Source organism: Anoplophora glabripennis, unplaced genomic scaffold (genome assembly GCF_000390285.2).
Source record: "Anoplophora glabripennis isolate ALB-LARVAE unplaced genomic scaffold, Agla_2.0 scaffold339, whole genome shotgun sequence".
Taxonomy (NCBI): domain Eukaryota; kingdom Metazoa; phylum Arthropoda; class Insecta; order Coleoptera; family Cerambycidae; genus Anoplophora; species Anoplophora glabripennis.
The window spans coordinates 239,314-253,432 of NW_019416451.1; the positions used below are offsets into that span (position 1 = coordinate 239,314).

A 14,119-nucleotide genomic window follows, 5' to 3' on the forward strand; every position below is an offset into this window, starting at 1 on the left:
CTTGTAAAGTGTTTGTAAAACTCGAGCATGCGGTGGCAAGCATTTCTTGGCCAAACTTGGTATTCTGGTACGGGTTCGATCCCTGGCATCGGCACTGTTAACACCCATTATCGACAGATAATGGGTGTTAGTCCGCGTTTTTTTCAGGTGTAGCCCCCTTCCGCACAGCCTTTGGCTTTGGATTTGAGGGGTTGTCTAATTTCTGTGGTGTGCTTTATGTTTTATGTTTTAGATAATTGGGAAATCAAATAAGAAACTTAAGTACCCACTTTGCTATTTACCATTTTCTATTGATTGCTAAATGTGTAACAATAGATTCAATACCTAATATTTTTGAGAGATTTCAAACCATAATAGTAAATAAATAAATAATAGGTAATGGTAATAAATAATAATAATAAACAAAAATAACATAAATATCTGAAACTTTTAACATCTTGCATATCCTTAGAGAAGCGTCATCAAAAAATTTTATAGGGCAAAACTTGATTATTTTCATTGGTAGAATACGACATTAAAGTTCGGCTAAACTTATCATTTACCTTGTATATTGGAGCAAAATCTAGGAAAATTGCATTGCAAATATATAAACATAACACATGCACATTTGAGTTCCCCACCATCTTACCTGCATTTTTACATAAGTACCTACGTAGTAGACAAATTTATCTGTTACAATTCATTTAAACACTTGATTGTTTTTATCATCTCAGGATCATACATATTTTAATATCATGTGTATATAAGCTTTGCAAAAACAGCTAATTTTCAGTATAATCCCGGTGTTTAGAATGAGAAGTCTAGCGTTTTTTGCTTTCTACTGTACTACCGTTTTGGCTGTGCCAACGGTCTACAAGGATGGTGCACAGGCAGAAAAATGCACAACTGCTGTTTGTTTGTCTTCAGATGGATGCCGCTGTGCAACATCTGTAAATCCCTTAAATTCTGACCAAACACCTCCACAGGTATGCATTACAAAATATAATTTTCTATTAAAACCTGGATGTATGTATCCTTACCACCATGATCTTCACAACTAAATTATTAAAAGTAATTGTTCTGTTCGGAAGAAAAAGCAATCAACTCATAATTTTGATGGTTTTTCTTTTTCATTTTCGAATACTAATTGATCTTTCTTTCAAATTTTTACAGCTCATCAGTTTAACTTTTGACGAAGCCGTGACTGAAAACTTGTACAACAACTTTTGGAAGCCTCTACTTTCCAACAGAACTAACCCAGACGGACAGCCAATTAGTGCCACTTTCTTTGTACCACATGAATATACCGATTACACAAAAGTAAATGATCTATATAATATGGGATTTGAAATAGGTGTAAATTCTATCACGTAAGTGTTTTCTTAATTTGTAAAACATATGTTTTCAGAAGAGAGCACCAAATCAAAATTTTTTGAAAATTGAGCACAAAAACATGCACTAAGAACTAAACATATTCGTTTATGGTTGCAATGTATATTAAATAGATTTCAACTTGGCGTTTGTAGAAAGAATAGCGGGCAAGCATACTGGCGTGGTGCTAGTGAGGAACTTTTGAAACAAGAATTTGGAGGTCAAAAGAAAATTCTTCATAAATTTGCAAACATCCCTGAAGAAGATATTGTTGGTGTAAGAACTCCTCAATTGCAGTTGGCTGGAGACTACTCCATTAAGGCTTACCAAGATGCGGGACTGTCTTATGACAGTTCGTGGTCAACTTTGTCTGACAGACCTCTTTATCCATATACTCTCGACTACTTGAGCTCCCAAGAATGCCTTTTAGGAAACCAATGCCCAACTGAAGCGTTTAAAGGATTCTGGATTCTTCCTATTATTGACCTCCACGGAGAAAATAATCGAGCGTGTAATACTCTCACAGCTTGTGAAATTGTGTAAGTTTTATTTGACTATTATGTAGATATTAAATAATTTCGTTGAAACATTCAATAAACCAGAATGTTGTAAAATGTAAAAGATACTATTTGCTGAACTTTTCTCAACATCCGTTATAGGGTTTGCAATCCCGCATTCCGCGTTACAGCATTCCAGCAATTTCTCGCATGTCAATGAGACCTGCGGAATTCCCGCATTTGCGCGGAAATTCTCGCGCGGGAAATTTTTGAATAGAATACGTCCGTTTAGCGACATTGCGCGTGGCGCGCGCGAGCGCCCCGTTTGGTTTGCGTGCGCATCCCATTCCTCTGTGATAGCATCGATCAATCAAGTGAAGGAAAGGATTAAAATCGGCAGATCTTTGCATCATTCAAACAAATGCCTTGATTCGTTTGTTTATTTTCCAGAAAAAAATTGTTTACAAAGTGAAATTTTATATGTAACTAAGAGTTTTGTCTTCTTGTATGTTACTTTAATTATACTATACTGCCCTACTACTAAGACCGTCAATGCAGTTTTGTGACAAATTGAGATAATTACATTTTCGAAATCTATATCGTATTATACATTACCCATCTATAAATATCAAAAATATCGCTTTTGTTTCTTTAACCCTTTCGCTGCGCAATACGTCTGAACGTAGCTACCGCGCCGTGCGCGATTGTTTATCGCGTGCGAATATATATGTCTGGAGCAGTTAGACCACTTATAGTTTTACATTATGTTGTGTTAAATTACGATTTACGATAAATTTCACGATTTTATTTTGAATAAAATACAGTATATGTACTAAATAGAAACTGAAAGAAACATGAACAATCTTAGTACTATTATCAGTACCTCTTTCCATAAAAATATTTGTCACAATCGGTATAAGCTCGCCCGCAAAAATTCGCCTTACCAATTGCAATAACTGAGTCACTATGCGCACGGTTGCGAATATATACGGTTTGAGCAGCCTGATCCAATTTAACTATTCATGCGAATTTATCCGCCTGGAGCAGTTTGAGCCCTATAAATTTTTAGCGAATATATACGTCTGGAGCAGTGAAAGGGTTAAATTTAAAAATTTGTACATTTTAAATTTCAAATATTGTGCCACTATTTCATTAAGAGGTACATAGTATATACGCCGCATGTGACCACATACGGCTTTCTTCTCTCTTAACTAACAAATATTTCATAATTTCAGTGGTACAGCTAAAGAAATTTCTGACTGGTTGTTAGATGAAATCAATCAAATTCGTGACCGCACCAGAGCACCTCTAACATTGCTCATAAACTCCAACTGGTTTAGTATCACCGAGAACAGCTATGAGGGATTCACCAGATTCTTGGACACACTTGAGACCTACAGTGACGTTTTCCTTGTGTCACAGAAACAAGTCCTTGAGTGGATGAAGAATCCTGTTCAAGTGTCCGAATACAAAACTGGATTCGCAGAAGGGACTGCTCAATGCATCCCTTATACCTGCAATCTCCAGAAATCAGATGGCGCAGTCAGATACATGAAGTCTTGCATCCGTTGTCCGGAGTTTTACCCATGGTTAGATAATCCAGAGGGTAATTAAACATGTCAAGGACGAATGAAATAAATGTGACATATTTTTTTCATTTAATAAAATTAGTTAGATAATTTATAAAAAATTTTATAGTTAGCTTAATTTATTATTTAAATGATTTAAACAAAATAATAACCAAGTTCTACTCTTATTGTTAGTCTCATTTTGTAACGACGTTGATATCAAGGACAAGTTTAATCTGATTATTGGATATCATACAAATTTTTCTGCCGTATTTTGATGATTGTTCGCGATAAAAAATTCAGTAGCTGCTCTTAATGTTACTTTGTGTTGCAATAGCAGCAGCAGCAGGAATAATAATTCCTGAAAACATTGTCATAGCAAAATGTTTGTGAGAGAAATAGAATAGTACTTTGTGTAATTTAGATTATACATAAATGATTGCGGGACGCGGGGGCTCTATACTTACCAAGTTAAAATTATTTCTGGTAATGCAAAGAGAAATATTCTTTATGACTAGAAAGCAAGTGGATTGAGATACGTGCTTGCAGATATTGAATAAAATCGAGTTTAGAATAGTTCAAATTATATATTTCCATACCTCAACTGTTATTTTTTACCTAATATGCATAAATAAATGCCAAAAATTGCAACAGAGACTTGGCAACAGCGTACGAGTATGCTGAGTTTATTATTCGTAAGTTGGCAGTCCTTTTCATGTATATAGGTATACATTATGCTATGTGATTGGTGCTACAGCTGATTGCTTTAATCTTTAAAATGTCGGTAGAAGGAAAAATTTGTGACCAAAAGAAACTATAAGTGTTTTAGAATAATTAGAACAGAAAATAACAAAAGCAGAAAAAAGCTCTTGAAGAGAAAATTGTGTTGCCAGAACCTCCACATACCGTTCGAGGGCATTACTAATCGACAGAGTACATGAGTACCTACGTGGCACAAAGCATACACTGGTGTTTTTGCAAAGAACTTTTAACGTATTGTAGATTATTATCTACAAATCACGAAGTGATTCGCGTGGAAAAGTTTAAATATGATTTAGTTGCATGCATAAGTAGACTACCATGATACACTTCTGTGAATACAAATGTTCCTTATAAGACAAGGGTTTAAAGCGTTGTATTTAATTATGAAAAAATTATTTAATTGTTAATCTTAAAATGAAAAATGATATTAAAAATGTCATAACTTATGTAAATGCATAAGATTATATGCGCTGTGATGCAAAGTATAAATCGAGGGGTAAATCGCTGGGAAGTTTCAGGAAGTCGGGAAGGAGTTGGAGGAAGTTATAAGGAAGTTGAGGAAGTTGAAAGAATTCCGAATGAAAGGAATTCCGAAGGAAGTCGGAGAAGTTTTTAGGAATTCCAAGGAAGTTGAGAAAATCTGGAGGAAGTTTGGAGGAAGTCGGGAAGTTGGAACCAAACTGCGCATGCGTGAACGGTAAACGCATGCGCACTATTATCTTTTATAGAAAAATGCGAAGAATGTTAAACATTTACGTGGAGGAATTACGAAGCAGTCTAGAGAGAAGGTCCGAGGAAGTTTGAGGAAGTATAGAGAAGTTTTTGTACAGAATTCAGGGAGCGGTTTACCCCTCGGTATAAATATTTCATGTTAGGGAAGAAACAAAGGACTATTTCATTGCATTTAAGAACATGTTTTTACTTAACGCTTTAACATTAGAAAAGAAGAAATAATGCATTATTTTTTAATAATATATTTTGTTGAAGTGTCCCCACAAAACTATGTATGTCTAAGGAGCTGAGATCTGGGCAGTTATCTGACCATCTAAGATTTATAATTTTATTTTTTATAGCATTTGTTGAGGGGATTCCTCCAAAATAAATTTGCCGATACTCCTGCCGAATTCTTCCAGCATTTTTGTTATTTGAAATCATTATGTTGTATTTTTCATTACCAGAATAACCCATTTTAATTTTTTAATTAAAATGGGTTATTCTGATATTGATAAATTGCAGGTTTTTTGAAAGGAAGGTTCGTCCCGGTCATCTTTGTCTGATGGTATGCGAGAGAGACAGGGCTATAATGTGCGAAAGAGATAGATCATTGTGTCGTCATTGACTGGTTCTCTCTCACTCTCTCAGCTGTATTCAGGAGTCCCTGGGGCTTCTCGAGCGTCTTCAAGACACCTAGGGCTTCTCTCCAAGGAGGGGGTGAGGGGTAGAGCGTGGGGTATTTTTAGCTTTCGTCATCAAACACACAACGTATGAAAAAAAACAGTGTTTGCTCGTAACTCGGAAATGGTTAGAAATATAAAGAAATCTCCCCCTGGTTCTGACAATTCTGTGTATAGCGGGTGAGGCAGGGAGGGGCGATAGAACATATCAGAAAAAAACAATTTCTGCTTGTACCTCAGAAATGAAATAAAAAAAATAATTAAAAAAATCTCCCCACATCCCTGGTTCTGATTGTCTGTTCTGCGTTGAATGGAAAAGGTCCGAAGTCCGCATGTCGAAAAACAAAAAAGTTAGTCAAAAATTGCAATAGCAGTACCTAGCGAACGCATTATCTTATCTCTGTAAGAGATCATTAATTGATGATTTGTTGTTTTCTTTTAATAAATTTCGTATTCAACTACCCCTTGAGGTTCCAATGCACTACCAATGATATCCATGATGCAACACTTGTGTCAAGAATTATTTTACGTATCTTCTATTCTAACTTGATTTATTTTATATATTTAGCATTTAACACAGGTGCCACTTCCATACAAAAGTTAAGTTCCATATAACTTTTCAATTATATAGTTAAATGCATTAAAATTATTTGTATGGCCAGTTATTACTTGGCAACAATGCCACTGCTAGAACTGCCGAATAGAAGAGTTACCACGTTTAATTTTATTGCTGGATGCCAGCTAAGAACACTCTGTATCCTTTTTGTGTTTCCAATTTCTAGCACTTAACACGCGATCTGGAGCGATAAGTTATATTGTCTGAGTTGGTACCATTGCCGAAATATGAATGTTTACAATACAATGAATACAATGGCAATCATGCAAAAACGATACAGGTTTATGTTATGTAATCTTCCTCATTCTTCTGATGTATGAAATAAATCGTTTAATTTCTGAGACTTATGTTATCAGAAAAATCAAATATCAAGAGTTTAATTAACAACGGCTTTATTTTACAAATCTTTTCAAGGTACTGATTCCACTTAAGATACTTTTGAACAAATCGCCGCTTACATCAAAGCTTATAACAGTGTTATTATGAATGTAGGTATATCTGTCATAGGAATCTCAATTTTTACAAACAATTAATTTATTATGATAATAATAATCTATGCAGTGATTCTCATTAGAAAAACATATATTTTATTAATAGTTCTAGCATTTTTTAGTCTAGAATGAAGGTATTAAGCTTATTGAAATTATTAAGGAAAACACGCCTCCTAGTGTAGTGAGGTGTAATTAAAAAATGAATAAATTTTACACAAAAAAGTAAAAGTTAAGGTTTGATAACTGAAAATAAATTAAAATGTTATGTAACTATGTGATGTTATAGAATTTTTTACTTTTCAAAAATAAATCCCGAATTAAATTAGTCAATAAATAAATTTTTCATAAGGGCGTTTGTTCACATTTGAAGTGAGGTAGTTATACAGGGTGTTACAAAATTCGCGGACACGGACTGTGGAATCATATTAGGCTAGATAAGGTGATAAAAAAGTGTCTTTATGATTTTTCAATCAGACCAGTATTTTTCGAGATACGGCAGTATCAAATATCCAAAAATAATATAAATATTTATTTATAAATTTCAATTTTCAATCATTAGATAAACAATTACGACAAACGAGTTACAACAATTGTTAAAAATTTGCAACGTCTGCTGTTATACATACTTAAGCACATTGTGCTACTGCTCTAATGGAGTTGCGTTTCACCTCTGGTGTTATTTGCTGTATTGATTGAAATAGGCGGTTCTGCAGTTCATTCAAATTTGCCATTGGTGTTCTGTACACCAACGTTTTTAAGAACCCCAAAAATAAAAAATCACATGGCGTTAGGTCTGGAGAACGAGGTGGCCAAGCAAATGGACAGCCTCTGCCAAGCCAACCGCACTGCTTCACCTGCACGATTATTTGAAGCTCCGAGAGCCATCAGCATATCATACTATTCACGATTTGAATAATTATGGCCTATTATTTTGCAGTTTGTATTGACAGGTACTTTTACTGTACTCTAACGATGTCAAAGTTTTGATAAATGCTTTCTGAATTGTCATTAATTGTTATAGAGTTGTCTGTTTCAATACAACAAATAACGCCAGAGATGGTAGGTACGCAACCCCGTTCGAGCTGTAGCACAATGTGCTGAAGCATGTTTAGCACCAGGTGGTGGAAATTTTGAACAATTCGTTTGTCATAATTGAAAATTTTTATTATATTTGGATATTTAAAACTGCCGTATCTCGAAAAATATCGGACTGATTGAAAAGTGATAGAGACATGTTTTATTATGTGCTTATCTAGCTTAACATGATCCCAGAGGCCGTGTCCGTGAATTTCGTAACACCCTATATATTATTTTACTAAATTTCCAATGTTCTTCTTCTATTAATACTTGTTTTGGCACATAAATGGTGTTATAATAATACATTATCTTTTACTTCAAAAATTCAACTTATTTCAATTACGAATATCATAAGAATGCAAGATATTATTTAAACAGCTCTTTGAGTAAAATTTCTTTATTAAAATACGCAGAGAAAACAAATCTTAAGGTTAATCTTATGGCTATTCTTGAAAAAAAAAATAGAAAAAATATCATCTAACTTACAATTGGCGTAAGTATAGAAAAATAATTAAAATCGAACCATTAATATAAGTTCTTATCCGAAAAGAATTGACATCTAGAAAAAGTTTTTTAGTTGTCAGTATTACAGCTTTATTAAGAAAATATTTTTGAAGGTCCCTTCATAATATATTGTAAATATTATTATTATTATTACAAAAGTAATCGTAAGTTGAACTTATAATGAAATAAATTTAGTCGAGTACCGGCTACTTAATGTTTAATGAATTTTTATCTAACTTTCGACACTTCAAGGGTTATTTTTAATATTACCTTCAAGCTGTCCTATCTCTTGCACTCCTTTCTTATCATTTTTTCAGCATGTTTAGACATGTTTAGATTCTATCATGTTCTTACGTCAGCTAGTACTGAGAATTAAAATTGACAATTAATATTTCATTCTAGAACCTTACTACATCTACTATAGGGCACCACATCTGATAAATAAATAAATAATTTTCTAGTATCACTTAATAGATATTCATGACATTTAAATTCATGTTTAAATACGAAAGTTCCCCGACAAAATATCTTCAGGGCCATCACAAACCTTGATTTTACATAAATGCAAATAAAATGTATTATCAATTAGCAAATTAAAAATATCTAGTAAAAATTTTAATGTGGTTACTATATGTATATGTTTATTAATTCAAATATATCTTCAATAATTTCAGAGAATCACATCTTTATTTTCCGTGTCTAATTTAAATAATACCCAAAGTAGATTATAAGAGCTATGCTGCCCTGTTAAGTCATAAAGTCGTAGCTGCAATTATCCCCAATTTCAAGTACAGAGTTACTAATACTCCACGACATCAGTTTTATCATTTTTTTAAGAAAAAAGGACGAATTTGTTATTATTATAGGCTATATACCTCAAAATGTGAATGTCGTATCTACAATTTCCATGCCTTTGTTAGAAATAAAGTCGTATCTGAAAATGTTAGAATAAAAAGTCGTTTTTGTAATATTTATCACACAGATGCGACCAATTCGTCTAACAACTACAGTCACTATACTGTCACTAAATAACATATCTACAGTCACTAGGTAACATTTAGTGACTGTACTAACAACTGTACAACTGCGCCATCTACAAAATAATATCTACCACCTGTCAGATTCAGTTTGCTAGCTAGCAGATAAACAGTGATTTGCTGTGGGAATTTTTCAGTTTTTAGTCTCATTCATTCTAGACTGTTAAAGGGTGAGGTAGTAATATTTATTATAACGTATCCTCGGAGTTGTTTATTTAGTAAGTAATTACATTTTTTGTTCCTGTTATCTAATTAAGCATAAATATTATCAAAAATAACCGAAAACTTAAAAAACATGGTAAATGGTCAGAATCTTTTTTTCCTCGTTACAGCTAAGAATTTCAAACAATTTCCAATATGAGTAAACGGGGTAAAGTTATGGTTGCTCTTGCTCTGAACAAGCCACTTGCTGAGAAAATCGACTTTTTTTTAAAGTTGAATTATTCAAAAAGGCAGCGCTAGGATGATAGTAGTAGCAGCGAATATGAGCCAGATATGGAAGAAATGGATAGGGCTAGTGATAGTAGTAGTAGTAGTAGTAATTGTAACAGTTTTAAAGACATTACAAATGTAAAAACAAAAATAAAGGTCATAAACAACGCATCGTTATACAAAGAAGAGGAAGTTTTTGTAGAAAGTGTAGATATAGAAAACAATAAAAATGGAGAAAAAATCCAAAAGTTAATATTTTGAGCAATATTATATTGCGTGTTTCTAATGAATGTTTTTCAGAAGTAGTAAAGGGCATTATGGACGAAATTTTTGAAAATATCTGGTTCTCTGCAAGCAATGCCCAATTTACTAAAAAAAGGCGAATTACGCAAAATAAAAAATACGCTCTAAGTAAATTTGAACGAAATCAAATTAAAATCAAGACCAGTAAGAGTAAATATCAATTCAAAACATCTTGCACAAATTGCAAGAAACAATATCAGTTAAAAATTGATAGTAATAGGTAAATAACAATTAATGAACAATTGAAATTTATTGTAGATACTACTTTTCTCATAGTTTCGATTTTGATCATTATTAACAGAAAATGTTGTATGTGTCAAATATCATACTCGGGCTGTATGCACAACAAAATAAAGTGAAAAAACAAAATCTGCAAGTAAAAATTAGTATTATGTAATAAAAATATCTTTTCTGAATGTAATAGTCTTCATGGCAAATTAGACTAGAGAAATTGCTAATTATCTCAAAATCAACTATTTGACAGTTACGACTTTATGGCTTAACAGGGCAGTATGGATGTCAGACTCAGGTTGATTCCATGTATACTGATTTCTGAAAAGCATTCGTTAAATTTAATAGAATATACTTATCGCTTATTTTTAAAGGGTTGTGCATGGTGACTTACTGAGGTGGTATACTTCTTATATTTTTAACAGGCCTCAGATGGTAACTATGAGTGGTTACAAATCTTCCCCCATGTTACTGTCAGGTGTTCCCCAAAGATCACATTTGAGACCGTTATTGTTTATGATCTGTGTTAAAAGTATCCATCGTTATTTTAATCTTTGCTGATTTGCGGACGACTTAACTTTATGTTAATAGTGTTTAATTTTAGGGAGATTTAAACTAGTCTTTGAATATTGCGAGATTAATAATCTTCAACTAAGTTTGTTTCATAATAACAAACGTATTCTTTTATAAGTCAACTTTGTTAAGATTATCTTGAAACGAGCAGAGGTAAATTAAAGATCTTGATTAGAGAGAGAATTTTTGCTGCAAAAATATTTATTTATAAACTTCTCAACGTGTTGTTTAATTCATCAGTTCTACTATTCACTTTCGTCTTACATGTACAGCTAGTCCTTAGAATTGACGTATTATTCTATCATGTAATTTTGGTTAAAACTCCATATTTAAACAAAACATATACAAACGACAAATTGTAGTTTAATCATATAGATATCTTTTACTCGTCATTCGGTCTATTTGAAAAGAATTAATGTGTTACTGTAGTACTAATTGTAATTGTTACTGTAGTTTAAGTAGTTTGTGGACATTGTTCTGGACGATAAGGTCCTTTTTCGATAAATAAATAGGTATTTGGCACATGGTTGACGAGTTTTCGTCATGGTTGCCACGCCGACGGTTTAGGTTCCTTGACGTTTCGCTAGTCATCTAACTTTTATAGGTAAACATTTGTAAGCGATATGACATGACTTAAACGCCCATAACAACATGGCAAAAAGTAACCTAAACCATATTACAAAAAATTCCCTTACATTTTGATAATATATTGACACAGAATGATCACTGTTGGCCTTCTTTATTTTAAATGAGTGATTTTTGAAACACCATTGTGCTATTTGCGGTATTGCAGATTCAAGTCTATCTTTAGTATTCTCTCTTCCCTAATACACATATAAAGTAAAGCGAAAGTACAAAAGGTAGTATTAAAAATGTAAAATTAAAAAAACAATACTTAATGCCTTCCTTGTTTTTTATTATTTCTTTGAAAGACTCTGTAGAAAACATTATTTTAATTGGGTTTTAATGGTTATAAGTTATATAGAATATTACTTACAAGCTAACTGTTCTCTCAGTGAACACATGAAGACGGAATTCCGCTCTTAATGGTGGGTGGAAAGACCTCGCAGATTACAGGAATTTCATGTCTTCACGCTCAAAGATAAGGGTTTGATTAAACGAATTCTTAAATAAAATGAACATGAACATCCGACTCTTCCTGCCGTTCACGGGATTAATAGGACTAATCACTTTCACAAAATGGCATTCTACTCACCCTACGCCTTAGAACACTCGCTTTGAAAACATTTAATGAATACAGTATCTTTAAAACAAAGACTACTCGATTGAATAAGAAAAATGTCTCTAAAAGAGATGTTTCTGGTGCGGAGATTCAGGAGTATTATCATCTTTTTTTTGTGCGGTACTTCTAGACATGAGATTTTCGATAAAATAGTGGCGTTTTCTGAAAGGGTAGGGTAAAATAAAGTTTGCTTTCAATAGAATGCATCTTTTTTAGGGAACTTCAAAATGTGATTTTAAAACTCGTTTTGGTATACAAGAGTACCACTTTAGGCCAATGGACTGATAAAATTCTAGGACCCCGTTGAAAATACTCTTACTCTTTTGCGGCACCTCCAAAAAGTTTGTTTTGCAAGTTTTTGCTATTATTCATATACTATAAGTCTATGAACCATTGATAAACTTTATTTTTTATCACACTTTCCGCAACTTTTGCAATGAAATTCCAGTAACACATTTTCCTATGCATATGTGTGTTTTAAAATGTACTAAGTTGGCAATGAAAAATACGGTATTTTATGTAGATCTTTTCTATAGGGTTNACCAGTATCACTTTAAGCCAATGGACCGACAAAATTCCAGGACCCCATTGAAAATACTCCTACTCTTTTGCGGCACCTCCAAAAAGTTTGTTTTGCAAATATTATTCATATACTACAAGTCTATGAACCATTGAGTAACTTCATTTTTTATCACACTTTCCCCAATCTTTGAATTTGCAATGCAATTCCAGTAATACATTTTTCCTAAGCATATTTGGACAAGTTGACAATGAAAAATAAGGTATTTTATGTATATCTCTTCTGTAGGGCTCTTTTCTCATCTGCCAAAACAAAAAAAATAATTGTTTTACTTAATAATTTTTAAAATAATTGTTAGCTGATTCTATAGGCAATGACACACATAATTTAAGCTAATGCAAAAACAAAAACATAATTATTTCAAAAATTAAAATTTCCGATAAAATGTACAGCATGGAGGTCTAGAAACGTAAGATCAAAAAATGAAATGCATTGTTTTTGTCACCGATTCATGTGTTATTATAAAAAATACAGGAAAAACTTTTCCATTATGACAAATGAATAAAAATGTTTCCCCTCGTGTTCCTCTTTAAAGCAAGGGATGTATATAAAATTGCAATAAGGTGTCTTGCTCGGTAATTTTATTTCCTTCATGTCGGCAATTAAATTTCGGTAAAATTAAAAATTAAGATTACATTAAAACACAACATTTGCATTATCTCTAGCGTAGGCGTAACGGTTTGTCGTTGATCATTGTAAATAAATCATTACTATTAGCGCTGAGTGAGGAAATAGTCACTCAACGATATTAGTGACGCCAAGATTTAGAGATTGTTCGTTACCAGCACCAGATAGTCGTGTAATGTTGGATGTCCTAAGATAGGTGGTCACATGGCTTGTAGACATTTATGAAGGCTCTGTATAATTTATTAGGAATTCTATGAGTGTTTTGGCGATCTTTTTTACTCTTTATTAAGGTATTCGGCTAATTGTCGATTTAATACCGATTGACACCATTTCTTTTTAGGTTTTGTGGTTCTACTTGTATATATTTAGTGTATCTCGGAAAACACTGTTTAGGTCTGATGGAAGCACAATGCTTTGTTAGGAATCAAGGCCTGCTCTTACTAATATATCTGAGATTTCGTTCAGTTTATTCAAAAATGCCCATATCAGATTTGATTATTTATTCATGAACCAATAACCGTCTTTGAAATCCAGTCCAAAATTAGTTCAATTATATAGTTGGTTTTGCAGGGAAGCAAATGTCTTCATTATATAAACTTCAAGACAAATTGCAAAATTATGTAGTGATAAATTTAATAAATACGTCTCATTAAAAATATTCATTGTCTATACTCGTCAAGAGATTGGATTTTTTGAAGAAAGTATTGAAAAACACTGGCACACATAAAAAATGGTCCCTTCCACACATCTGTGAATTCAATTCCATCATTTGTATTTGGACACCCAGAAATCGAGTTTGCCATGAGAAATACTCCATCATGTTCTTTTATATAA

General features: G+C 32.8%; 1 protein-coding gene across 1 annotated transcript; it reads left to right on the plus strand.

Annotated features, from left to right (window-relative positions):
* The first annotated feature begins 777 nt into the window (after nucleotides 1–777).
* On the plus strand, nucleotides 778–3,548 carry LOC108908123. The gene is made up of 4 exons (XM_018712046.1): nucleotides 778–965; nucleotides 1,153–1,349; nucleotides 1,506–1,889; nucleotides 3,083–3,548. The coding sequence occupies exons 1-4, from the start codon at nucleotides 792–794 to the stop codon at nucleotides 3,459–3,461; spliced, it is 1,134 nt and encodes a 377-aa protein (XP_018567562.1). The 5' UTR covers nucleotides 778–791; the 3' UTR covers nucleotides 3,462–3,548.
* The last annotated feature ends 10,571 nt before the right edge of the window (nucleotides 3,549–14,119 follow it).

Bases quoted from the DNA above. Each gene is read 5' to 3' on its own strand.
- LOC108908123 (XM_018712046.1), top strand. From the start codon at position 792: ATGAGAAGTCTAGCGTTTTTTGCTTTCTACTGTACTACCGTTTTGGCT. The intron at 1,350-1,505 runs GTAAGTGTTTTC...TGGCGTTTGTAG, and splicing joins ATAGGTGTAAATTCTATCAC to AAAGAATAGCGGGCAAGCAT. The intron at 1,890-3,082 runs GTAAGTTTTATT...TCATAATTTCAG, and splicing joins CTCACAGCTTGTGAAATTGT to TGGTACAGCTAAAGAAATTT.